Source organism: Martes martes (genome assembly GCF_963455335.1).
Source record: "Martes martes genome assembly, chromosome: 14".
NCBI lineage: Eukaryota > Metazoa > Chordata > Mammalia > Carnivora > Mustelidae > Martes > Martes martes.
The window spans coordinates 31870172-31895866 of NC_137902.1; the positions used below are offsets into that span (position 1 = coordinate 31870172).

General features: G+C 42.5%; 1 protein-coding gene across 2 annotated transcripts in view; it reads left to right on the top strand.

Moving 5' to 3' along the window:
* The first annotated feature begins 5048 nt into the window (after positions 1 to 5048).
* ALDH18A1 (aldehyde dehydrogenase 18 family member A1) overlaps positions 5049 to 25695 on the top strand; it is a 39205-nt gene continuing 18558 nt past the window's right edge. Inside the window, exons 1-7 of one of the 2 annotated variants that reach the window (XM_080823345.1) lie at positions 5049 to 5294; positions 8520 to 8635; positions 15984 to 16198; positions 19508 to 19657; positions 19745 to 19849; positions 23551 to 23709; positions 24134 to 24224. In XM_080823345.1, the coding sequence (XP_080679471.1) occupies positions 8548 to 8635; positions 15984 to 16198; positions 19508 to 19657; positions 19745 to 19849; positions 23551 to 23709; positions 24134 to 24224 (808 nt within the window). In that variant the 5' untranslated portion in view covers positions 5049 to 5294; positions 8520 to 8547. The remainder of the gene's footprint in view (positions 5295 to 8519; positions 8636 to 15983; positions 16199 to 19507; positions 19658 to 19744; positions 19850 to 23550; positions 23710 to 24133; positions 24225 to 25695) is intronic. The other variant, XM_080823346.1, reaches the window with a different exon arrangement.

A 25695-nucleotide genomic window follows, 5' to 3' on the forward strand; every position in this document is an offset into this window, starting at 1 on the left:
CCTTTCCCCTGGGTTCCTAGCAGTCACTAATCTGTTTTCTCTATATGTAGATTTGCCTGTTCTGGATGTCTCATATAAATGGAATCATAATATGTGAACTTTAGTGTCTGTAGCATATTTTCAGAGTTCCTGTTGTAGCATAGATGATGAATATTCCAGTGTATGATTATACCACATTTTATTCATCAGTTGATGGACATTTGGGTTGTTCCTGCTTTTTGGAAGTTATGATTGATGTGGCTTTGAACATTCATGTACAAGTTTTTGTGTGGACTTACAATTTTATTTATTTTGAGTATATACCTTGGAGTGGAATTTATGAGTAATATGGTAACTCTGTGTTTCTCTTTTTGAAAAATTGCCAAAGTATTTTCCAAAGTGGAAATCCCACCAGCAATGTGTGAGTATTCCAATTTCACCACATCTTTGCTAACACTTGATATTGTCTGTCTTATTTTCACCATCCTTGGGGGTGTATCCTGGCATTTCATGTGCTCTGCCATGCCCTTTTAAACTGTAATACATAGAGATCTTACACCAGAAATCAGCACATCTGTTCTTCCAAGACAGGAATACCTCAAGTGTTCTCTTCCTCTCTGCTAATTTAATTAGCTTGTAAACATAGATTCCAGTTACAAGACTACTTAATATACCTTAGATAAGATTTTATGGTTCTCTCTAGTCACTCTCCTTGTAGTAGACCTTCAAGACTTTTTTTAAAAACCATCTATAGCACAATGCAGTCTTCTTAGTTCCCTCCCTTTATCTCTATAAGTTATCAGCTATTTGACTTACTGCACGAAAGGTCTGTATTGTAACCACGTATTCAATTTAAGGAATAAGTTTTATTTTAAAGGGATATGTACAGTTTGGATAGAATGAAATTGAAATCCCAGGCAAATATTGCCGGGGTGGAGAAACAAGTACTCTCAAAAACTTTCTGGGGAATTATAAACTGGTAGAAACTTGGAGAGAAGGGCAGATAACTATTTGATAATATGTATCAAAACCCTTAAAGTCATTGGTAAACTTTGACCCAACAATTCCACTTATTGGACATTTTTTAAGGAGGGAAAAATATCCAACAGTGGAGAATTACATATAATATATCCATAGATTGCAGTGTTGTACAACCACTGAAAATTGAGTAGACTTACCTTCATTACAATATGATCTATTTTTAAATGAACAAAACAGGCTACAAAATGGAGCATATATTCTGTTATTTCATTTTTTTAACAAAAGCTATACATGTGTATTTAGGCAAACAAAAGTCTGGAAAGCTAGCATGTCAAAACGGGGATTTTTAATAGTTTTTTAAAGATTTTTATTTATTTGAGGGAGAAAGAGAGCTGGAGTGCAAGCCCACAATCAGGGATAGCAGCAAGCAGAGGGAGAAGCAGGATCCCTGCTGAGTACTCAGGGAACTTGATGTCAGACTCCATCTCAGCACCATGATCTGAGCCAAAGGCAGATGCTTAACAGATGAGCCACCCAGGCCCCCCAAAATGAGGATTTTTTTAATAGTAAGCATTTCTGATTTTTATAATCATAAAACTATATTTTGAAGAAAACATACTCTCCCCCCCCCAAAAAAATACTCCCCGTTTAGTGTATGTAAGAATGTTCTGTATGAGTAACTTCCCTTTTCTACTGATGTATTTATTTGGCATTTTGGGCCTGTCTTTGGAATCAGGGGTTCTGAAATGCCACTCATATCATAATTTTCTGGGGTACTTTATGAAAATAATGACTCCTGGGCCCTATTCCTCAAGATTCTGATTCACTGGTGGGAAAAGGAGGTTCTAAGAATCTGTATGTTTAAAAGGCTTTCCTGGTACTTCTGATATGCAACCTGGTTTGCAGAACTACGTGTATAGTGTGGCTGAAACGGATTTCATTTAAGTCTGTCTTGTCATTGCCAACTCATGTGATATGTCTGCCAGCCTAGCCTACTACCTTTTCTCTTAGAATTCCTATCACTCAGAGTTCTGCCAAGGGTAGGCCCAGCCTCCAGGCTCACATTACCTCCATGATTCTGCCTCTCCACAGCTGACCAGTCCAAAGCGGAGTCCTGGACCAAGTTAGGCCAGTAAGATTTTCTCTCCTAAGACTTCGGAACTGGGACCAAGATGGGAAGTCAGTCAGGAGCCGGCACTAAGGATATTTGAGGGCTGAGGAAGCTGTTCTCCACCAAGTGTTAACTGATGAAGAGCCTACCTTAAAAGGGAAAAGAAAAATAGATGTGCAGAGAGAAGTATAAATAAGAGACCCAGAGAGGAAGGGTAGTTTTAGTCCCCAACTTCCAGTTCCTTGTACCCACCTCTCATGAGATTCAGTTTTACCTCTTGTTCTTGGAGACTGTTACTCCTTCTACTAAACTGCCTTATTTGGGTGTTTCTATTATCAACAATTAAAGAACCCAAGGCTAAGATAACTTAAACTAATACTCCATATCATGTAAAGGAATAGTCTTCAATCCTGCATTCCTACAGTCCAGTTCTAAATAGTCCACTTCCTTTGTGACTTTCTAGTCATGGCCAGCTCTATTTCCACTTGCTGAGACAAAAGATCCCTCCAATCTAAAAAAAAAAAAAAAAGATATCGGGGCACCTGGGTGGCTCAGTGGGTTAAGCCTCTGCCTTCTGCTCAGGTCATGATCTCAGGGTCCTGGGATCAAGCCCCGTATTGGGCTCTCTGCTCAGCAGGGAGTCTGCTTCCCTTTCTCTATCTATCTCTTCCTATTTGTGATGTCTGTCTGTCAAATAAATAAATAAAATCTTAAAAAAAGATATCATTTTAAAAATCATATGCAGGAAGGATACCATGGCTAAGTTATTTCCCCTATTTCTGCAGAGGCACAAACTAGCTTATATTTCTAGATTTGGTCTCCCAATCCATAGTCACATATCCCATTCCTTTCTCCTCACTGGGTAGAATATTAATAGTAAAATAGCCATAAAAAATAACAGTAATAAAATAGAAATGCACAGTGTTAAAGGATTTCTGTATCTTTTCCTCTTAACAACCCTATGGAATAGACAATGACAGAGTTGTTAGTCCATTTCTTATTTGAGAAAACTAAACCCAAAGGAATTAAATTCATTTATTTATCAAGTATTTATTGAGTGTCTATTACATGGCTCTATGCTCAAGATCTTATATTCTAGCAGAGAAGGCAGACAAGCAATTACCTAAGGCAACATGCGACTTAAGAACTAGGAAAGGATTTCTCAAGTGGAGAAGGCCTGTCTCTAATGACTTTAGCTATCCCCATGGTTACCTAATTTAAGTTCATGGTAAGAATCTTAAAAGCTGAAGTACCAGATGAAACTTACTGGAAAGCACTTTTACTACTTTTGTGTCCCCCAGCCTACTTCAAAGCTAAAGAGCTGACAACTCAACTCATGTTCACTGTTATCTTTCACCTCTAAGAACTACCTCCCATCTGTTTCCTAACATACTATGATGCAACATCATCAGATTTGCAAGAATCCCTCCTCTTCTCTCTCCACCCCCCCAAATTTAAAGTAGTAAGTGATGTCAGCTCTCCCCACTTTATGCTCCCCGTGCTCACTGCTGGAGCCTCCTTTCCGGTGACCATTTCTTATTTGGGTCTTTGCACTAGTCTAAACAGCCTCCCAGCCTCCCAGCTTCTACCCTTCTTTACTGATTTCAGACACACAATGATTTCTCATCATTGTGCCATTCCGGTACTTTGAAAGTCATGGTTCTCTATCTTTGAGGATGATAAAATTCAGGCTCTTTAGTGGGGCACAGAAATCCTCTTGCAAGATGGCCCCCCCACCAAACACATCTCTTTTTTCACATCCTCTGTGCAGCATCTTCTTTTTTTTTTTTTTTTTTAATTTTTTTTTAATTTATTTTTTTTTTAAATTTTTTTTAAATTTTATTTATTTATTTATTTGTTAGAGAGAGAGAGAGTGAGCGAGCACAGGCAGACAGAGTGGTAGGCAGAGGCAGAGGGAGAAGCAGGCTCCCTGCCGAGCAAGGAGCCCGATGTGGGACTCGATCCCAGTACGCTAGGATCATGACCTGAGCCAAAGGCAGCCGCTCAACCAACTGAGCCACCCAGGCGTCCCTGTGCAGTGTCTTCTCATAGGACATCTCATGCCTTTACTTACTGCATACCCTCTTCCTCATATGATCCTGCTTCCCATTTCTAGGTGAACGACTTATTTTTTGTCCTTCAAAGCACAATTCAAATGTCTACTCTCTTTTTAAAGCCTTACCTGACTCCTCCTCTAGCATTAATCGCATTGTGTTGTAATCATTGGCTCTCCTGTCTCTCGCGTAAGGCTAAGAATTCATCTAGGAAGGGGCGATGTCTTCCTCCACACCTAGGGAACCCTGGCACATCAAGTAGGCAATTGATGAATGAGGAAATGAATAAGTCGGCCCAGGATGTTCTCAAGAAGAGAAAGACGCTTTCCTTGTCACTGACCTCCAGTAAAGTGCTGTGCAGCTCCCCACCCCTACACCTGCCCAGCCTTGCCTGTGCCCATACAAAACACGCCCTCTGAGGAAAACACAAGAAGGGAAGAGGGAGACTCAGTTCTAATTTAAAGGGTGGATCTGCATTCACCTTTGGAATAGTTCCCATTGTCAGGGATTAAATACAACTTTTTTTTTTAATAAAACTATTTTTAAATGTAATACTCTCACCAATGCCCTTGTCGAACAGGAGTTGGGCTGAGACCCTTGGGGAAATCTCCAGACACCTAGGCGGCAAATCATTTTATTGCAGTGACAAAATTTTCGCATTTCAACAGCAGAAGTTTGCCGAAAGTGTGGATTCTGTAGATTCTCCAACGTATTTCTGAGGCGCGCCGGGGGTATAATGTTCAACACTGACAGACACACCTATGGGATCTACCAACCGCTGCGGGAGTCACGCATATTTCCTGCCTCCCTGCGAAGCCCGGTGGGGCCTCCGACCCCAGCGGAAGGTGGACGTTCACCCCGAGATGTCGAGCCCCGCCTCCCGGCGTCTGCCCGGGTGTGGGCAGGCGGGGCCCCGCCACGTGGAGCGCAGACCCGATTCTCCAAAGGCCTACGCTGTTGCCGCAGCGTAGCTCCGGCTCGGCCCTTCGCCCCACGTCAGCAGCGGAGGCTCCGGGGCCTGCGTTACTCCAACGCAGCTGACGTAACGTCATCTTGCGGGACGTGGACGGAAGAAAAAGGCGAGTTATTCGGCGCCAGAATCTGCCCGGCGTGGACTGCGGACCAGGCGGCCGGGCCGGACAGCTGGGTCGGGCGGCGGCGTGAAGCAGGTACGCGGCGGGGATGGCGGCAGGAATGGCGCGGCGCCAGCGCCTCCGCGGGGGCTGATGGGGCGCTCGGGCCGCCGCGGGGAAAGGGTGAACGCCAGCCCGCGGGCGACCCAGGGGGCTGCGGGGACGCGGGCGGTTGGGGAGGCCGGGCCCGAGACTGGGCGTGGGCTCGCGGCTACTGACGGCGGCTGCCTGGGCGGCCCAGGGAGCGCCGGCCGCCTTGTGGTGGTCCCATATGGGCTCCGAGGGGCTTGGGGCACTGACCTCCGCGGCCGCGCTTGGTTCCTCCCACGTGGAGGAACCGCTCCGGGTTGAGGCCTGAGGGCTCAGCCGACCCTTCCCGGGGAGTCCGGGGTCAGCTTCCAGTGCACCTGCCCCGCGGCCGGTGATGGACCCTGGTTTGTAATCGGCCACGCGCCGACTCTCCGCGGCGTGTGTGTGGGTCCCCTGCCGCACCCCACCCCCGGGCCCTCGTGACCCTCTCTTTCAAAACCAGGCCCCCGGCAGCGGGGGCGTTCGCTCACGACTGCCCTTTGCAGTGTGGCACACGGTCTGTGAGGAGTACCTCCGTGGCACTCCAGGGCGCACCCAGACTCCCCGCCCCCCATCATTATCCCCTGCTCTCTGAGGCGCCTAGGTTTATCACACGGTCTTTGTCTTTGAGTGCTGAACCATATACCAAGTCTGTGTTTCTGGATGAAGTTTGTTGGGACTAAAGTTCAGTTCTTTGTCCAAATCAGTAAGATAAAGGCGTTCTGTTTAAAAAACGAGTAGGGACGTTTGGGTGGCTCTGTCGGTTAAGCGTCTACCTTCGGCTCAGGTAATGATCCCAGGGTCCTGGGTTCGAGCCCCACATCTCCGCTGGGCGGAGAGCCTCCCGCTCCCCCTGCTTGTGCTTTCTCTCTCCCTCTTTCTCTCTGTTGAATAAATAAATAAAATCTTAAACAACAACAACAACAAAAATAAAAACATGAGTGAAAGAGGTGCTTCAGAAATGACCTGAGTCAAAACATGGGCACTTTTTTTTAGCTGATAAGACATTGAGTCTAGACACACACATACCCTTTGCTCCCTGGAATCAGCTGTCTGCTTTAGAGAGCCTAATGAGCTCTGACAGGAGAACCATTCATTGCCGTCAGTCAGAAGTTGTGTGGTACAGGGGAGAGGCCAGGGAGGTTTGGTTTCTAGGTCAGTTTTGAACCTAACAAGTTAGTGACCTTGAACATTCAGAGCTTTCAGTTATTAGATAAGAGAGAGGTAAGCAGTAAATTTAATTTGTGATTATGTCCATCAAAGAATATTCATTGAATTCTCATGCCTGTGACACATCCTGAAGGAAATAAAGAGAAAGTTGTAGGACATCATTAGTGCTTAGAAGAGGGACCACAGCTGACATTTGTTGAGCATCTGTTGTACTCAAGATTCCATGCATTGTCTCATTTAATTCTCGCAATAATCCCAAGAAGTCCTTACTGTTATTGTCCCTGATTTACAACAGAGGAAACTGAGGCTTAGAAAGATTGAGTAATCTTCCAGAAAGCACATAGCAAGTACAGAGCTGAAACCCAAATCTGTCCACCTCCACAATCCATGTTCCCTGTCCAATTTACCCTGCTGTAGGTGGGAAGTTGATAATCCAGGTGGGAAAAGCAACAGTAGCATATAAACCAGTTAAAAGATAACCTGTCAGGTTATATCCAATTTTGAATGCTACAGCTGCTGAGAAAGTTTTCATGAGACAGAACTAGAATTTTAGTGTCCCAATTTGTTTATTTTACTGTCTTGAAGTTCCTTTTGGAGAATTCATATGTAAATAATTGCTTAGCAATGGTTACTGAAGGAGGGATGCCTGGGTGGCTCAGTCAGTTAAGCATCTGCCTTCAGCTCAAGTCATGACCCCAGTATCCTGGGATTAGTTGTCATAGTTGTCGTAGGGCTTCTCGCTCAGCCGGGAGTCTGCTTCTCCCTCTGCCTGCCACTCACCCTGCTTGTGCTCTCTCTATCTCTCTCTCTCTGACAAATAAAATCTTAAAAAAAACAACAACAACTACTGAAGGAATTTATATAAGCAGCTCACAAAGACCATGGGCTTATGTCCTCCTTAAATATTACGCAGACAATTTTCTCTTGGGATCTTCCAGACTGTCACAAACTGAAGTCAACAAAGACAGCACTTAACACATTCTATTGGATGACATATCTTTTACAGCAGATGTAAGATGTATTCTGCCAATCTCTTCTCTCCCCCTTTCTGTTCATTTGAGCAATATAAATTGAAGAGCAGTACATACCACTCCTTGTTTCTCTTCACTGTGGGGCTAACGGCTAGTCTTTTGAGACACTTGTAAGAGGGTTGGAATATATTCACCAATCCACAGAGCAAAAGTTAAAAAGAAGCTTGCAAGCAAAGAGGGTGCAGTGTTTTTCTTATCTTGTGAAAACAGCAATGTCCCCGTAGCACAAGAGGTGCAATAATGAATGGCTTATTCTCATGTGCATATATAGGAGGGAGCCCCCTACTTTTTTGTGAAATAAACTATTCTTTATCTGAAACCTTAGGTTTGACCCAGGGCAGGAAAATGCCCATAACCACCATATTCGCAGCTCAGGTTTCTAGCCAGGTACTCATCCTCTATGGGATATGACCATAGTCATTTAAAATGCCGACCCTTTGCAGGCATTGCACTCCTTCAGACATGCGGGAGTGAGCTTTAGATTCCTGTGGACAGCAGGAGGAAAGATGACAGTAGCCTCTGGCCTGCCCATCCTCTTTTTGGACAGACATTTCAAATATGTGGCTTTCAGAGTTCCTTTTGGGAAGGGGATAGCAGGAAGGTGGAGATGGCCGCTTATTGGATGTTATTGGATCTGTTTTTTATTTGTTTAAGTCTCCCGAATGGTGTAGGAATTGTAGTGAAGATTTAGTATCAATACAGAAACCTTGTACTTTAACTTTGTCACCAGAATATTTATAAACCTGAATTGTCATTTGCTTACATAAAAACTAAGGAGGTCCTAGCAAAGGAAGGATAGAGGTGGGACATGGGAAGGAGCCATTTCTTGTCTCTTTCTTTTCTGTATACAGAACAGGTAGGAGTGTCCCTAATACAGAGGAGTTTGGAGCAGAAGAGTCAAGTTTTTACTCTGAGAGTATAAGAAAGTGGAAGAAAATAAAGTTAATTGCCTATTATTTTCATTTTCATCTTTTAAAAATGTATTCTACAGATACTTTGATCAGTGACCACGTTGCAGCATGTTGAGACAAGTCTGTTGCTCCGGGTTCCAGCCCTTCCGCCAACGTCTCCTTCCCTGGCTCCAATCCACAGCCCTCTCCAGATCCCGTACGTACCACAGGAAACTTAGAAGGATGTGGGAAGTTTGGAAGTGTGTTTCAAGCAAGGTTTTAAAGGAGAAAAAAGTGTAATTTGGCAGAATTGGACAAAGAGTAAGCAAGGAAACAACCTACTGGTGAAATGCTCTAAGTGTTTGTATTTATCAATAAAATGAAACTTCTGGAGGTGATAGCCTTATGGCATCAACTGTGGTGTTGGTTTCACAGGTGTATACATGTCTACAGAATCATCAAGTTGTACACATTAATTTTTTATAGCTTTTTGTATGCCTAATTAATTAATTTAAAATTTAAAAAAATTTTCGGGCGCCTGGGTGGCTTAAGCCTCTGCCTTCGGCTCAGGTCATGATCTCAGGGTCCTGGGATGGAGTCCCGCATGAGCCTCTGCTCAGCAGGGAGCCTGCTTCCCTCTCTCTCTCTCTCTTTGCCTGCCTCTCTGCCTACTTGTGATCTCTCTCTCTGTCAAATAAATCTTTAAAAAAAATTTTTTTTTTAAATTTTCAAATGAGGTGTTACCTCTATTTTCCCAAAGTTTTTTTACAGGCTCTTTTTGTTCCTTACCCTTTTTTGTAGTTATGCTTTAATTTTGAGACCCTGGAGATTAATGTGCTGTCGTAAGAACTAATACAGAAAGATCCCCTATGCCCTTTTACATGTTCTTCCAGTATCTCAATCCAGATATTGACACTTACCTAGTCAAGATAAGAACATTTCCACCATTACAAGATCCTTCACTCCTATCTTTTATGTCTGTCCTCCTTCTCCCCATCCCTAACATCTGGCAACCACTAATCTGTTCTCCATTTCTATAATTTTGTCATTTCAAAAAATGTTAAATAAATGAAGTCATACAGTATGTGATCTTTGGGGATGGGTTTTTTTTACTCTGCATAATTCTCTGGAGAGACATCCAAGTTGCTGTGTGTATCGGTTGGTTCCTTTTTATTACTCCGTAGTGTTTAATGGTATGGGTATACCACAGCTGGTGTAACCATTCACCCATTGAAGGGCATCTGGTTGTTTCCAATTTTTTATGCATCTGACTGCTGTGAGCATTTGTGTGCAGGATTTTGTGTGGACAGAGTTTGCATTTCTCTGGGATAAATGCCTGAGAGTTCAGTTGCTGGATCATATAGCCGTTGTATGTTTAGTTGTGTAAGAAACTACTGCACTGTTTTTGCAGAATGACTGTACCATTTTCTGTCCCCGCCCCCCAGCAGTGTATGAGCAGTCCGCTTTCTCTCCATCCTCATCAACATTTGATATTGTCACCCTTTGATTTTAGCCATTGTCATAAGTGTGTAATCATACCTCCATGTGGGTTTTTTTTTTTTTAAGATTTTATTTATTTACCTGACAGACAGAGATCACAAGTAGGCAGAGAGGCAGGCAGAGAGAGGGGGAAGCAGACTCCCTGCTGAGCAGAGAGCCCGATGCGGGGCTCCATCCCAGGACCCCGGGATCATGACCTGAGCCAAAGGCAGGCTTAACCGACTGAGCCACCCAGGCACCCCAATGTTGAACATCTTTCATGTGCTAGTTGGCCATCTTAAATCCTCTTTAGTGAAATGGTTCCTTCTCATCTTTAATTATATTGTTTTTTAGCTTTGAATTTTTAGAGTTCTTTCTCCTCTAGATACCAGTCCTTTACAGATAAGTGGTTTGAAAGTATTTTCTCCCGATTTTTAGCTTGTCATTTCATTCCTTTAGAGGATCTTTCACAGAGAAAAGTTTTTTTATTTTGATGATGTCCCATTTAACAATATTTTCTTTCATTGATTGTACATTTGGGGTCAAGTCTACGGGCTTTGTATAGCCCTACATACTGAAGATTTCCTCCTGTGTTTTTTCTAAAAGTTTTATAGCTTTATATTTTGCATTTAAGTGTATGATCCATTTTGAGTTAAATTTTGTAAGGTTTAGGTCAAGGTTTATGGTTTTGTCTGTGGACATCTAGTTATTCCAGCAGCACTTGTTGAGAGGCTGTTTATCATGTTTTGAGTGGCTGTCTCCTTGGTATCAGTTAAATCTTGCCAGTAGTCTGTCTCCAGACTTTACTGTAAGAGAACTTGCTTATCAACTAATGAAGCTTATCATTGTCTAGAAAAAAAATCTCTGTGTTCCCATTCACATAAGGAAGAATACAAGGGAGAAAAGATCAAGGTTGAGCCAGGCACCATGGGTTTTGAAACTAGCTGTGCTACTTACTTACTAAGTATCTTTAGTGACTTAAAAGAACTATAGATTTAGATCACAATTCTGTGTTGGGCCCAGCTTAGTTGCATGGTAGTTCTTTGTGTCAGAGCTCTTTGGCTCAGGGCTGATTGTTGAGGGCTCAATGACCTCGGCTGGGATGATGGATCCTCTTTGTTCCACATGGTCTCCTGTCCTCCAGCAGGCTAAACATGACTTCTTCATATGATGGTTTCAGGGTTCCCAAGAAGAACATGCGTGGAAGCCACACGGCCTCTTGAGGCCTAAGCTCAGAATTTATGCAGTGTTACTTCTGCTACATTTTATTAGTCAAAACAAGTCATAGAGCAGGCCCAGATTTAAGGGGTGGGAGAACAGATTCTACCTGTTGATGGAAGAAGCTTCAAAGTATTGTGGCCATTTTTGCAATCTGGTAATGTTAGCAAGTTACTCAGCTTCTCTGGGCCTCAGTTTCCTCATTTAAAAAGTGAGTGTAATAACACCAACTAACTTATGATAATACCTAACTCATGAGACTTAACTCATGAGAATTCAGTATGATGATAGCAATAGCAGACACTTTTTTTTAATAATACTAGCTAATATTTATTGAGTGTTTATTTTGTGTCAGTTTTTGTTCATGCATCAATTCGTTTTATCCCCTACAGCAACCTTATGAGATAGTTAAGGTAACAGAAAATAAGCAGAAGGATTTAGATTCCAACCCAGTCAGTCTAGTTCCAGAATCTATACCTGTCCTTTTCTATGTCCTCTGCCTCTATAAAAGGTGTGTGGATACCTAACATAGCTCTTAGTATATAGTAGGTATTCAGCATTTTTGTTATTGTTATTATTGTTTATTCTCTTTAGTCTAATTCATAGGAAGAGGTACTTTCTGATCTTTTCGCTAGATTTTTCGATTTTTGTATCCACATTCCTCTGAATTCTGGAGCCCTGTGTTCACTGACCGTGATAAGCAGAAGAACAGAAAAGAAATAGGAAAGGCCAAGTGAGAAAGCATATACATTTAAACACTAAAGGAAATGGAAGGCCAGGAAAGGAGATAGAAATCCTGTCAGGGTCCTCTCTTGTTCAGGCGTAGAACACAGGCTCATTGATTCCTGAGCATAAGGACTCTGATGCTGAAAAGGTAACAGACTTCTCCTCCCTTGGAGTATGGTGCATGGCATTTTTGAGGAATATGGACAACCCTCTTCTCACACCCACCCCCAACACAGTGCACACACCTACCTCTCAGTATCCCCTTATACTAACCAGGAGGAGATGGCTTTTCTGTGAGACTTAGAGCCTAAAGGTTCACTAGAAGATGGGAAGAGATTGCTCTTCCAGAAGCCTTGGATTTTTCCTAACTAATCAAGGCCTTCTCAGTCCTCAATACAGACTCAAAAAAATACACAACACTGTGGAACATAAAAAATGCCCCCAAGAAAGGTAGGCTTAATCTGGGAGTAATGTAGGTCCTCAGCACTGTTGAACAGGAAGCCCAAAAAGCTCTGGACCCCATAGAACTCTCCCTGGTGCTAGAATCCACTGGATGTAACTGAGCCTTTACTTGCTTGAAACCTTATTCATAGTTGTTTCCTCTTGAACCTTGTCAGCTCTATCTGCTGTGACCCAGTTGCCTATAGCCAGAATGACCCTTGACTGCCTGGCACCCAGGTGTGCCGGTATCTTTGCTGATAAAGACTATGGATCAGGAGCCTCTTTCATGCTAACCTGGCCTGCTAGATTCTGATTGGTTTCTGCTGTTTGATCACCTGGACTGACATGCTTGCCACTACCTGTGTCCTTAAGTGCCCTCTTAACAGTGCTTCACCCATGCTTAGCACTCTCCATGACAGGACAAGATCTGCAGGGACAGGAAAGAAAAATGGCTATCAGGCCTAGTCCTGACAGATATCAAAGGGATACTGATACTTGGGTGTAGCTTTTTTTTATTTATTTATTTTTTTTTTTTTGTGGGGTGTAGCTTTGAGCTTTGCAAATAGCCAGTAAGGTCCCAGGTCCAAACCCAGTCCTCTCTCTGCCAGGTTAATGAAGACAGAATTACATATACAACTTCTAAGCTTAGACTTAGGTGTATTATTGCTTATGATAATAGCACTGAAGACTGAGGCACAGTACCTGTATTGATGACGAACTTAATGAAAGGGAACTCTCCACAGAACTTGGCCCCAATAACAGACCAGCCTGGTAGTCCCTGGGACTCCCCCCAGCAGGAAGAGACAACCCATCTGTGGGTGAGCAAGGGTTCCAGGACCGGGTTCCGTCCCAGGTGATGGACTTAGTGAGCAGCTTTGTGCCAGGAACTGGACTGCAAGCCTGCTGTGAAAAAAAGACCTTGTCATCTTCTCGTATCTCCACAAACCTAAAACATAAGCACTTTTTAAAGTGGTCATTTAAGAGAGGGAAGAAAGGACTCTTTACTGCTTCATTAAAAATACTCATTCTAAGATTTGTGTGTGAAGGAAGCAGAGGAGGAGGAGAACACACTGATCTTCTGTTCCATGAGAATAAGATTCTGCTCATTTTCTCTTGGTTGTTACAGCATAAAGAAAACAATAGAAGCTACATTGTAGTTAGAAGAGTTAGTGGTTGGGGGTTAGAGGTAGTGGCTCTAGAGAAATCTGGGAAATCTGTCTGTAAATATAAAGGGAGGTGATAATGGCTGATACGAGTGTTGGAAGTTACTCTGCAGTAGTACCATTGTAGAATAGTGGCTTGGAATGATTACTATAGTAATTCATGCAAATATTTATTAAGTGCCTGTAATGACACACAGAGACCTCTTAGGGAGGAAGTACCTGAAGTTTAGTCCTGCTAAGGACCTGTAGTACTCATGTTGACTTGCTTCTTACAATCAGGGAATCCCACCAAGAGAAAGTCTATTTGTGCTGAGTGAGACCATCCATCAGCAAGGCCTCACCTGGCTCTCTGTCTGGGCACTCATTCTTCTGTGTCAATACAATTAGATCAGGTGTGTATACTAGAAACTCCAAAATAATGGCTCAAATAGAATAGAAGTCTATTTCTCTCTCTTTTTTAAAAACTACTTTATTTATTCATTTGAGCGAGAGAGAGCATGAGAGAGAGAGTACAAACAGGGGGGAGGTGCAGAGGCAGAGAGTGAGAGAAGCAAACTTCCCACCATCAGGGAGCCTGATGCAGGACTCAATCCTAGGACCGCAGGATCACGACCTGAGCCAAAGGCAGATGCTTGACCGACTGAGCCACCTAGGCGCCCTATTTCTCTCTCTCTCTTTTCAAGATTTTTATTTTATTTTTTTTAAGATTTTATTTATTTATTTATTTGACAGAGACACAGCGAGATAGGGAACATAAAGCAGAAGGAGTGAAAGAGGGAGAAGAAGCGGGCTTCCTGCTGAGCAGGGAGCCCAGTGCAGGACTTGATACCAGGACCTTGGGATCATGACCTGAGCCGAAGGCAGTCGCTTAACAACTGAGCCACCCAGGCGTCCCTAAAGATTTTTATTTTTAAATAATCTCTACACCCAACGTGGGGCTCGAACCCATGACCCCAAGTTCAGGAGTTGCATGCTCTACCCATGGAACCAGCCAGGCACCCCTCTCTCTTTTGAAAGGAGCCTGGGGTTCTCTAAGAAGGGAGGCAGTCCAGGGCTTTCAGAATAGCTCTGTGAAATCATTGGGCATCCACATTCCTCCTTTCTTCTTACTCCAAAGTTCTTGATGTTTTGCTTATATTCTAAAATTATGTTTGAGCTCCTGCCTCATACCCATGTTCTAAGCAGCAGGATGGATGAAGGAAGAAGGAAATACTTTTCTTTTGAACGAAATTCCTAGAAGTTCCATGTAACATTTTCACTGTATCTCACTAACCAGAATTTAAGTCATACTGCCATGTCTAACTGCATAAAAAGTCTGGGAAATGTAGCCTTTGACTAGTGGCTGTGTGCTCTGCTCAAAGTAGAGAAGTCTCTTCATTTGTGAAAGGGCTAATGCGTAACTAGTAAGCAGCCAGCAGGACGAGCTGGATCCGTAAGGGTGGTGAAGGGATTCAGTGCCTGACATTGAGCTTCTACTGTTTTACTTTTGGCTTTATGTAGATAAATCTTCAGCTTTTTAATCAAGACAATATATACCTATATATGAGTGTGTTTGTGTGTGTGTGTGTGTATTTAATATTTGCTTCCTTAGAAACTCTGTACAGCATTGCAAGAAAAAGGAATCAGGAAAGGATTGCTTAGAGGCAGATGTCCAAAAGGACTGAAAGTAACTGACTCCAACATTCCTTGTCCTTCAGAAAGCTATCCAGTTATTTTTAATCATTGTTACAGACATCTGGAATCATGCTACCATGTCAGAGGGAAAATTTGTAGGTGGATCAGTTATGCTTTTTACTACTCATACCAGTTACTTTGCCCTTTATTGTCTTTGCTAGTCAGGCTCACTCTCTTTTTATAGTGGTATGGTTTCTTTAAAAGCACGCTATTTTTTTTTTTAAACAATGTATTTTTATTGCTTAAATTTGGGAGACATAGATAATAAGGAAGGAAATTGAAATCACTTGTAATTCCATCAAAAATAAAAACATTAACATTCTGATTTATTTTCATCTTTTTTCTGTGCATTTAGACACAGGAAACTAACATCATGAGCATTTTCTTATGTTATTAAAAATTATGAAAAAGTTAATCCTTCTTCCTTTTTTTGGATGTTTACTCTGCTTGTGATTTTTCCTGTTACAAATAACACTGATGCAGCCTTCTGATAAATCTTTTTGTTTCTATCTCTAATTAGTTTCTTAGAATAAATTTCTGAACATAGAATTACTGGATCAAAAGACATAAACATAAAGACTTTTGGTGTATTTTGCCAACTTGTCTTCAGGAAAGATTATTTTGTTTAAACTCTTCACAGTGTTTGAGTATATCTGGGACCTGTATACTGGGTGTGAACTCCAGGCAATACTAGAATAAGAACATGCTGGGTATACCGGCTTTTGATTTAGCTGGTTTGACTCAGTTAAGAATGATAAGGCTATTTTTTGACTAAACTGATTAATATTGCATGTGTATGCTTTTAATGAGAACTTTTTATTATATATTAATCTTTTTTCTTGCATTTGACTTTGGGAGCTACAGATCGTGTCCAGCCTTCAGCCATCAGACATGTTCGTTCTTGGAGCAACATCCCCTTTATCACTGTACCCCTCAGTCGTACACATGGCAAGTCTTTTGCCCACCGCAGTGAGCTGAAGCACGCGAAGAGAATCGTGGTGAAGCTTGGAAGTGCTGTAGTAACCCGGGGGGATGAGTGCGGCCTTGCCTTGGGGCGCCTGGCATCTATTGTTGAGCAGGTAATTGCCAAGATGGAAGACTCTGGTGAATAAAAATAATACGGAGTTTGTTTGATTTTTTTCCAACCCTAATTTTATCCCTAACCCATCCTAACCATCAGCTCAGGCTTATCAGCTGGTAAAAATAATTTGAGTACAATAGATGTAACCCCGTCTGAAAAACTCAGTGAGAGAGGGAAAGGTTCCTTTCCAGTAAAGGTACCAGTGAACCCAGCATCCCAGGGCAATCAAAGGGATGTCAAGGATTAAAGTTGGTTTCATGTAGTTCATCCCTCAGGCTTCTTAGTGATAAGGAGCTGTATATGTCAATGATTCCCTTTTTTTTTTTTTAGATTTTATTTATTTATTTGAGATAACACAAGCAGGGGGAGAGGGAGAAGCAGGCTCCCCACTGAGCAAGCAGCCCAATTTGGTGCTCGATCCCAGAGTCCTGGGATCATGATCTGAACCGAAGGCAGATGCTTAACCAACTGAGCCACCCAGGCATTGGGTGATGATTTTTGTTGATGATTCTTAATCCTGGCTGCACATTAAAATTGTCTTAGGGGCCTAGAGATTCCTAGGCTTCACATTCAGCACCTGGATTTTTAAATTTCTACAGGTGACTGATAAGTACTTAGGGTTGAGTACCCAGATGGATATTTATGAATATTGAGCTTTTTTTGTTCCTGTTTTGCTAGGCTTTTTCTTTTTTAATTAGGAAATAAATGTGAGCTATCATTACAAAGATTTTCCAAGTTAATATATTTTAAAGGATTTGGCAGAATCCACAGAAAATACCCATATAAGACTTTCATTTAAAGGCAAAGGATTTAAAAAAAAAAAAAGTCGGGGGGAATCCCGGGGTGGCTCAGTTGTTAGGCGTTTGCCCTTGACTCGGGTCATGGTCCCAGGGTCCTGGGATCGAGCCCCGCACCAGGCTCCTTGCTCAGTGGGAGGCCTGCTTCTCCCTCTCCCACTCTCCCTGCTTGTGTTCCCTCTCTCACTGTGTCTCTCTCTATCAGATAATAAATCAAATCTTAAAAAAAAAAATAAAATAAAATAAATAAAGGCAAAGGATACGAGGCAGCAAGAGAGAGTGCAGGCAGGCATTGGGGTCTCAGAGACATCTGTGCCCAAGTCCTCCAACATCTTTATTTGCACAAGGACCACAGTCTGTCTTCAGATCAAATTACTAAGAGATCCGTGCAGGGAATCTTACCTTTCAAAGAGCGCAAAGCAGAAGTTTCCAGTAGGGATTTTATACCCCACTGGCTATGCAAGCAAGCCAGGCTGACCGTAGACTATCAGTAAAGAAGGGTTGATGTGAGAGTTTCAAACATTATACTACATATCCTACTACATATCTTTGCCAAAAGCAGGTATCAGTAAACTTTTTTTTTTTTTTTTTTTTTTTTTTTACAAAAGACCAAATAGTAAATATTTTAGGCTTTGTAGGCCAGATGGTCTCTGTCTCAAATATTTATCTCTACCATGTAGCACAAAATCAACCATAGGCAGTTCGTAAATGAATGGGGAGAGCTATGTTCTAGTATAACTTTATTTACAAAGCCAGGTGCAGGTGAAATTTGACTCTGCTGATACTTATGAAAGGGCCACATTGTAAGAGACTTCACTGACACATAACTGCCTAATGGAATGATGTACTTTATTTCCCATTCTCCCTGGTGAGACCACCACTCCTGCTTTCAAGCTTACTTCCTCCCTGGCCCACCAGCATGTCATACTCGTTCCTGTCCTGGTCCCCCACCTGGAATCCACTCTTAGAGCCTCCTCTTCAGAAGGAACCCCTTGGTTGCACAACTCCAGGGGCATCATTCACACTGTGCACTTAGCAGCAGGTACAAATTCTCCCAGTCCTGGAGGCCCAGGCCGAGTCCTAGCTCTGTCCTAGGAGGCCTCAAGAAAAACTACACTCTGATTTGGCGTTCCCATCTTTGGACCCCTCATTCACTGCCATTTGGCAAGCTGAAAAAATTGGAGTAGTGCTATAGCTGATTGGATCTTTTATGTTAAGGAGTTATTGAAATGTCTTAGGTGACACTGGTTTTTAGATGTATGCATATATATTCTGTCTTTTAGCAATTACTGCTGAAATGTTTATAGACGAAATGGTGTGTCCAGGGCCTGGGAATTGTATTAAAATAATTGTGGGGGTGGGGCGCCTGGGTGGCTCAGTGGGTTAAAGCCTCTGCTTTCGGTTCAGGTCATGGTCCCAGGGTCCTGGGATCGAGTCCCACATCAGGCTCTCTGCTCAGCAGGGAGCCTGCTTCCCTCTCTCTCTGCCTGCCTCTATGCCTACTTGTGATCTCTGTCAAATAAATAAAATCTTTAAAAAAAATAAGATTAAATAATTGTGGGGCTAGCTGTAAAAGCAGTACCAGAGACTGGGAAATTGGCATGAGAAATAGTTGTTGAAGCTAGGTGATGGGTTTGTGGGGATTTATGAAACTGTTCTTACCACTGTGGTTAAGTATGAAATTTTCTTTTTTTGCTTTTCCCCCTTTTTTGTGTGTGGAGCATTTGTTCCATTTTTTAATCTCTATACCTAATATGGAACTTGAACTCACAATCCCAAGATCAAGAGTCTCAAACTCCATTGATTGAGCCAGCCGGGTGCCCCAAGTATGAAATTTTCTATTGTAAAAAGTTGTTTTTCAAAGTCGTGATTCATCACAGATGTTGGTGAGTTCCTGAGCTTCTAGTGCTCAAACATCAGGAGGAGTGGACATATTAGGACTATGGACTCTATTTGTAGCTTGAGTCTTTGGATCTTTCACATCTGTCCAAAGTAGGGAACAAAGTGACCACAGCTCAACCTGGGCAGACAGGGCAGAACAGGGTCAGCATCTGTCCTTGGTTTAGCCTAAGGTGACTCATAGGGATCAACATACCTCAGAAAGAGCCTCAATCTTACACATCATGCCTTAGAACCTAAGATGCCATCTGCTAAGTTTACATTGCTGTTCTTAGCTCCAGACTTCTTTTTCTGGAACAACTAGGCCTTCTGCACTGTAGACTCCCACAGGTACCATCAAGTGCTGTGCATGTCAAAGGTGCCTGCACACCAGAATCCCCTCATTCAAAAGGTCTGATCTCTGTCTGCCATCTGCTTAGCAGATTTGAGATAGCATGTAGGAATCTGTATTTTTACCAAACAACTCAGGTGATTCTTCTGTAGCCAGCCCAGTGCTAGTCCATAAACCAGCATTTGGGATCCACTCAGTCATCTACCCTACCTGAGTCTCTTGTGAGAGAGGAAAGAGATGATACAGTAATAACTCGTAACTTTTCCTCCCTCAATGTTAGGTGTCTGTGCTCCAGAATCAAGGCCGAGAGATGATGCTGGTAACCAGTGGAGCCGTAGCCTTTGGCAAGCAACGCTTGCGCCATGAGATCCTTCTGTCTCAGAGTGTCCGACAGGCTCTTCACTCGGGGCAGAACCAGTTGAAAGAGATGGTGAGTGCTACCTCCCCAGCCCCTGTAATGGGTCTATAGACCTCCTTGCCTCACTCCAACCACACTGTATCTATTTGTGTGTTACAGGCAATTCCAGTCTTAGAAGCACGAGCCTGCGCAGCCGCTGGTCAGAGTGGACTGATGGCCTTGTATGAGGCCATGTTTACCCAGTACAGCATCTGTGCTGCCCAGGTGAGAGGCTCACCATTGCAGAGAGGTGTGGGAACTTCGAGGGTGATTCCCGTGAAGCAAAGGGGTGATGAGCAAGGCTCTAGAGCTAGACTGCTTTAACTTCACACTTGCTATTTGGGAAATGCAGAGAAACTGTTAGGTGTAACCTTTTTGTGCCTTAGTCTCCTCATCTGAAAAAAGAAGATAACATCAGTGCCTACTTGAGAGGGTTTTTGGAAGAAGTCAATGAGAAAATATATGAAAGGCATTTAATGCAGTGTCATTCCCAGTAATTATTAGCACTTGTTTTATGCTAGTAACTGTTATAGCTACTACTGTTTATATTTTTGATGACAGGAAAATTAGGTATCTTTTTTTCATTGGCTTCTTTGGCTTCGGGCAGCTTGCTTCTCTTTGTACTGGGTTATCTTATTTTTTTTTTCCCTAGAGATTTTATTTATTTGACAGAGAGAGACACAGCGAGAGAGGGAACACAAGCAGGGGGAGTGGGAGAGGGAGAAGCAGGCTTCCTGCTGAGCAGGGAGCCCAGATCGAGCAGGGCTCCATCCCAGGACCCTGGGATCATGACCTGAGCTGAAAGCAGACGCTTAATTATTGAGCCACCCAGGTACCCCTCTTTATACCTGGTTGCCTTGTATAATAAATTTCTATCAAGCATTGATAAGAAAGAAGAATGCATATGGTTGGTTTTCATTCATTAGGAAATATTTATTGAGCACTTATGGTATACCAAGAAGTATGTTAGGCATTGGGGATACTGTGGTAAACAAATCAACCATGGTTCCCGTCCTTATGAAACTTGTACATTTTTAGTGGGTGCCCTTGAAATGTTCTAGAACCTTCTTTCCACATTTTACCTAAATTTCCGTAATTATTTATACATTTTTAGTGGGTGCCCTTGAAATGTTCTAGAACCTTCTTTCCACATTTTACCTAAATTTCCGTAATTATTTTTTCAGTTATATCTTTTTTTTTTTTAAGATTTTATTTATTTATTAGACAGATCACAAGTAGACAGAGAGGCAGGCAGAGAGAGAAGGGAGGAAGCAGGCTCCCTGCTGAGCAGAGAGCCTGAGGCGGGGGACTCGATCCCAGGATGCTGGGATCATGACCTGAGCCGAAGGCAGCGGCTTTAACCCACTGAGCCACCCAGGCGCCCCTCAGTTATATCTTTGATCATCAGTACCACTATGCACTAGAAACATGTAAATATCACAAAACAAGTTAACAGTCATTTCACAAAATAGTTGGAAAAAATTGAACTCCCCAAGTTACTGTCTTCCAACTCCTTTGCTGTCCCTGATCCCACCATTTACATAGGTGTTATTTTACATATTTGATGTTGTTATGTATACATCCTTTCAGATTTTGGTCTTTCATTTCCTACTGCTGTTTCTGGTTCTTCATAATTCTCACAGTGCTATTAGCAGTTACGTTGTGGTATTGTTCCAGAGTGTTCTTGAGTAAGTGAGCTGAAGCAGAAAGTCATGGACTTGTCCACTTGTTTTCTGTAGCTGGGTACCCCACTCTTTCAGATTTTTTTTTCCTGTTAGCATAAATATAATAGAAATCTTAATTTCCGTCAGTCACTATTATCAGCTTTCTTCTTTTCCACAATCCAATGGCAATTTCGTCTTTAATTTTTTTAAAAATGTCTGGAGCCAGATGAGGAAACTTAGGTCCAGTAACTGCTTTTGTTTTGTTTTTTCCCGGATATGATGCTTTTGGGTTTTTTTGTGGGTTTGTTTTTGTTTTTGTTTTTGTTTTTTTGGTTGGTTGGTTTTAATGAAAGTAGCATTAAAAGTCACTGCACATCAGCCGTGGCTTCCATTAATATTGACGTGAAAGAGCTCGGTCCCCTCCGATTTCCAACAAACATCCATCCTTGAGACCATCTCACACATTTGCCTTCCCTAGGATCTTATCTGTAAGAAATCTCTGCCATTTGTACCTTCTGTGGCTTCTTGTTGTCTTTAGTAGTCCTGTTTTAAAGACCATTATCAGGGGTGCCTTTGTGCTCAGCCATTGAGCATCTGACCATTTTGGCTTAGGTCATGATCTTGGGGTTGTGGGATTGAGCCCTATGTTGGGTTCCACACTCACCAGAGTCTGCTTGGGATTATCTCCTTTCTTTCCGCCCCCTGTTGCATGCCTGCACATGCTTTCTTTCTCGCTCTTTTCTAAAAATAAATTAATAAAACCTTAAAATTAAAGACCATCATCAGTGGCTTTTTTAAGTCAGGTTGAAGACTTAAGTAGAGCAGCTTGTTTTCTCTTCATAAAAATGAGATTGATTTGCATCCTAACAGACTGCCCAATTCCATGCACATACTTTTCTCTCTTACGGCTCTTGTCTTCTACTCCTTCTTTGTTAAACTGTTTGAGCAACAGGTATTTTCACTGGACCTTTATACCTCCTGCTTGCCTATCCTACACACATGTTTATTTTATCATTTGACCTTTCACCCCTATGGCTAGAATCTATAGACTTGCCTTTGACCAGGTTCTGTTTCCTACAGGATTGACTTTCCTAAAAAAGAGTTCGTGATCTGTCCTTAAAAAAATGTGCCCCAACCCACCTTCCCCAAACTATCAACAGTTTTATTCTCTATCTCAGCAGCTCATACAGGGCCTGACATTCCTGAAGTATTGAATAAGTCTTTTACCAAATGAGTGAGTAGATTATTTCCCTTGTTCATATAACCATGTTGTCTTCCTTACCTACATTTTTTTTATCATTAAGTCTGCATTACCATCTTCTCAGTTACCATAACCAGACCCTCTGGGCTTCACTATGCCTACTTTTACTGTTTGGGTACCTTCTTTCTTGACCATCTGCCTGCTGCCTTTCCTACTTCAGCCTGTCCCACATTGCAAGAACCTTCTTCCTTAAACATTAGAGGGATTTCATTGAAACATTTATTTATGAGCTTCAGGGCTTATTACCATTAGTTTCTTGCTATTCTCTGTTACCTTCTCCTGGTAGCCATTGCCTAGTACTCTGCTGTAAACAAGGAAGTGGAGCTTCCTGCCCACCCCCACATCCAACTCACCACTAGACCTTTGAGTAGCTTAGTTCAGCCTCCCCTGAACTAAGTTAAGTCTAGACCTTCTTTTCAGTTTTTGACTGAAGACTCGTGTTCATAAGCCTCTGAGACTAGTCACACAGGCTCAGACCCCGTCTTTGCTAACCTCAGCCATGGTTGGTGACAGAGCAGGGGAGGCAGCGCAGCCCTCTTCCGTTTTGTCTCCTACACTTCTCTGGCCAGGGCAGATTGTTCTTGGCTCACTCACCTAATGTTTCAGTGCCTATTGTGGCCAGCCCCTGAATCTGATGCTAGGATACAGAGATATTTTAGAAATTGATGGATGGACATCACTTCCTCCAAAGCATATCTCTCTAAAGTTCATACATTAATTTTCTTAATGCTGTAAATAGAAGAGATTTAGTTGCTCTTTGAGAATTAAAGTACTTCTACAAGAAGTCTTGAGCTTCCTTAAATATGCCAAGTAATTGATTTTTTTCCCCATCTTTGAAAGAATTAGATCAGTATCCACAGATAAGTGTTCCATTCCAATCTGTATGGGATCCAGAAACCTAGAGTTTAACTCCCCTCCTCTTAGCATCTTTTGTATGTTGTTGCTAGGATGTTCATAATTTTTCTCCCTTCTGCATTTCTGATCCATTTAATAACTTTTAGATTTTGGTGACCAACTTGGATTTCCACGATGAACAGAAGCGCCGGAACCTTAATGGGACACTTCATGAGCTCCTCCGAATGAACATCGTCCCCATTGTCAACACGAATGATGCTGTCGTACCCCCAGCTGAGCCCAATAGTGATCTCCAGGGGGTAAATGTGGGTAAAGTATTCCTAAGGGTTGAGCATGCTGGAGTCTAACGCTATGCTGTGCTGCATGTACTAACACCGGAAGTTTGGCCTAAACAAGGTGGGGAAATTGGGACAGAAGCTGGCCTCATGGAGCAGTGGCTGCATACGCTCTTCTGAAGTTGGGGAGGGTCTCATTCAACAGGGTGAGGTGCTATAGTGGTTTTAGATGGTGCTATGAGCATGGCTTGTGTCAGTCAATGGAGAGAAGGGTGCATGTTTTGAAATGGGGGGGGCAGTAGGCACAGTGTTTTGAGACAGAAGGGGCCTATAAGAGCTGTCACCCACACACTCAGTCATTAATCTTGCCTGCCAGAACCTAGCAGAGTGCTTCTGTGAACATCTTCTTGAGCTGCATAGTTCACTCACTTTTAACTTTTTACCTGCATTCCAGGTTATTAGTGTTAAAGATAATGATAGCCTGGCTGCGCGTCTGGCTGTGGAAATGAAAACTGACCTCCTGATCGTTCTTTCAGATGTAGAAGGTACAAAGCGATGCCCTTTCCTTTAATCCAGCCTTTGTTTTAAATACTAAATGGGGGAGCATGTGAATTCCTCTCTTTGAGTTCTTTTGATTTTTTTTTTCTTACCCTATGGACCATTTTTTTCTGAGCCATATGGTCTAACAAAGGGATTTTATGGCTCAAAAGAAGGTGAGGGGGGGCATCTGTGTGGCTCAGTGGGTTAAAGCCTCTGCCTTAGGCTCAGGTCATGATCCCAGGGTCCTGGGATCGAGCCCCGCATCGGGCTCTCTGCTCAGCAGGGAGCCTGCTTACTCCTCTCTCTCTGCCTGCCTCTCTGCCTACTTGTGATCTCTGTCTGTCAAATAAATAAATAAAATCTTAAAAAAAAAAAAAAAAAGAAGGTAAGGGAATCTGGGAGATGGAGTTTGAATGCTGAAATATTGTCATTTCCAGCATTTCAGGTTTGCTTTTTAGAACAGCTTTATACAGATGTGATTCATATACCATATAGCTCAGCTATTCAAGATTTACTATTCAGTTCATTGATTTTTGGTATATTCATACAGTTGCCCAACCCTGACAACAATTTTAGAACATTTTTATCACCCCAATAGGAAACCCTGTACCTATTTGCCATCACTCTCCACCGCAGGCAACCTCTCATCTATTTTCTGTCTCTATGGATTTTCCTGTTCTGGACATTCTGTAGAAGTGGAATCACACAATATGTGATCCTTCGTGACTGGTTTCTTTCATTTAGCATAATGTTTTCAGGGTTCATCGATGGACGTCATGGCATCTGTCAGTACTCATTTTATTGCCAACTACTACTCCATTGTGCACACGTACCACATTGTGTTTACATGTTTGTCAGGGGATAGACTTAAATGCCGCTCTGAACATCCATGTCCAGATTTTTGTGCGGACATGTTTTTTGTTTTACCTAGGTGTAGAATTGCGAGATCATTTGGTAATTTCGTGTATGTTTAGCCTTTTGAAGAAGTGCCAGACTGGTTTCCAAAGCAGCTGCATCATTTTATAGCCCTGTCAGCCCTGTATGAGGGTTTTAGTTTCTTCACATCCTTGCCAGCACTTACCTCTTATAATCTGCCTTTTCGCGGATAGGTGTGAAGTGCTATTTCACTGTGGTTTGATCACTTTCAGTTTTTAATGTAAATCATGAGACAGGTGATATTAAATTGGAGCCACTGCAGAAGTCCTGCCTATGTGGCCACCATGGTCTTACATGTTAATCTATTCTACCCTGCTTTCCCCTTCCTCAGAGGGGTCCCTCTTGGTTCCGGTTTGACTCTCCATTCACTCTTCTCACTCTTGTAAGCTGTTCCCAGTTTACATTTTGACCCATAAGGAATATGGTAGCTGTGTCTAAAATAGGCCAAACCTAACAGGATCCCAGAGGGCTCTCATTACATTCCCAGGAGATCACAAAAACCTATTTGGTCCCCAGCCCAGACCCAAGGCAGGGTACTTT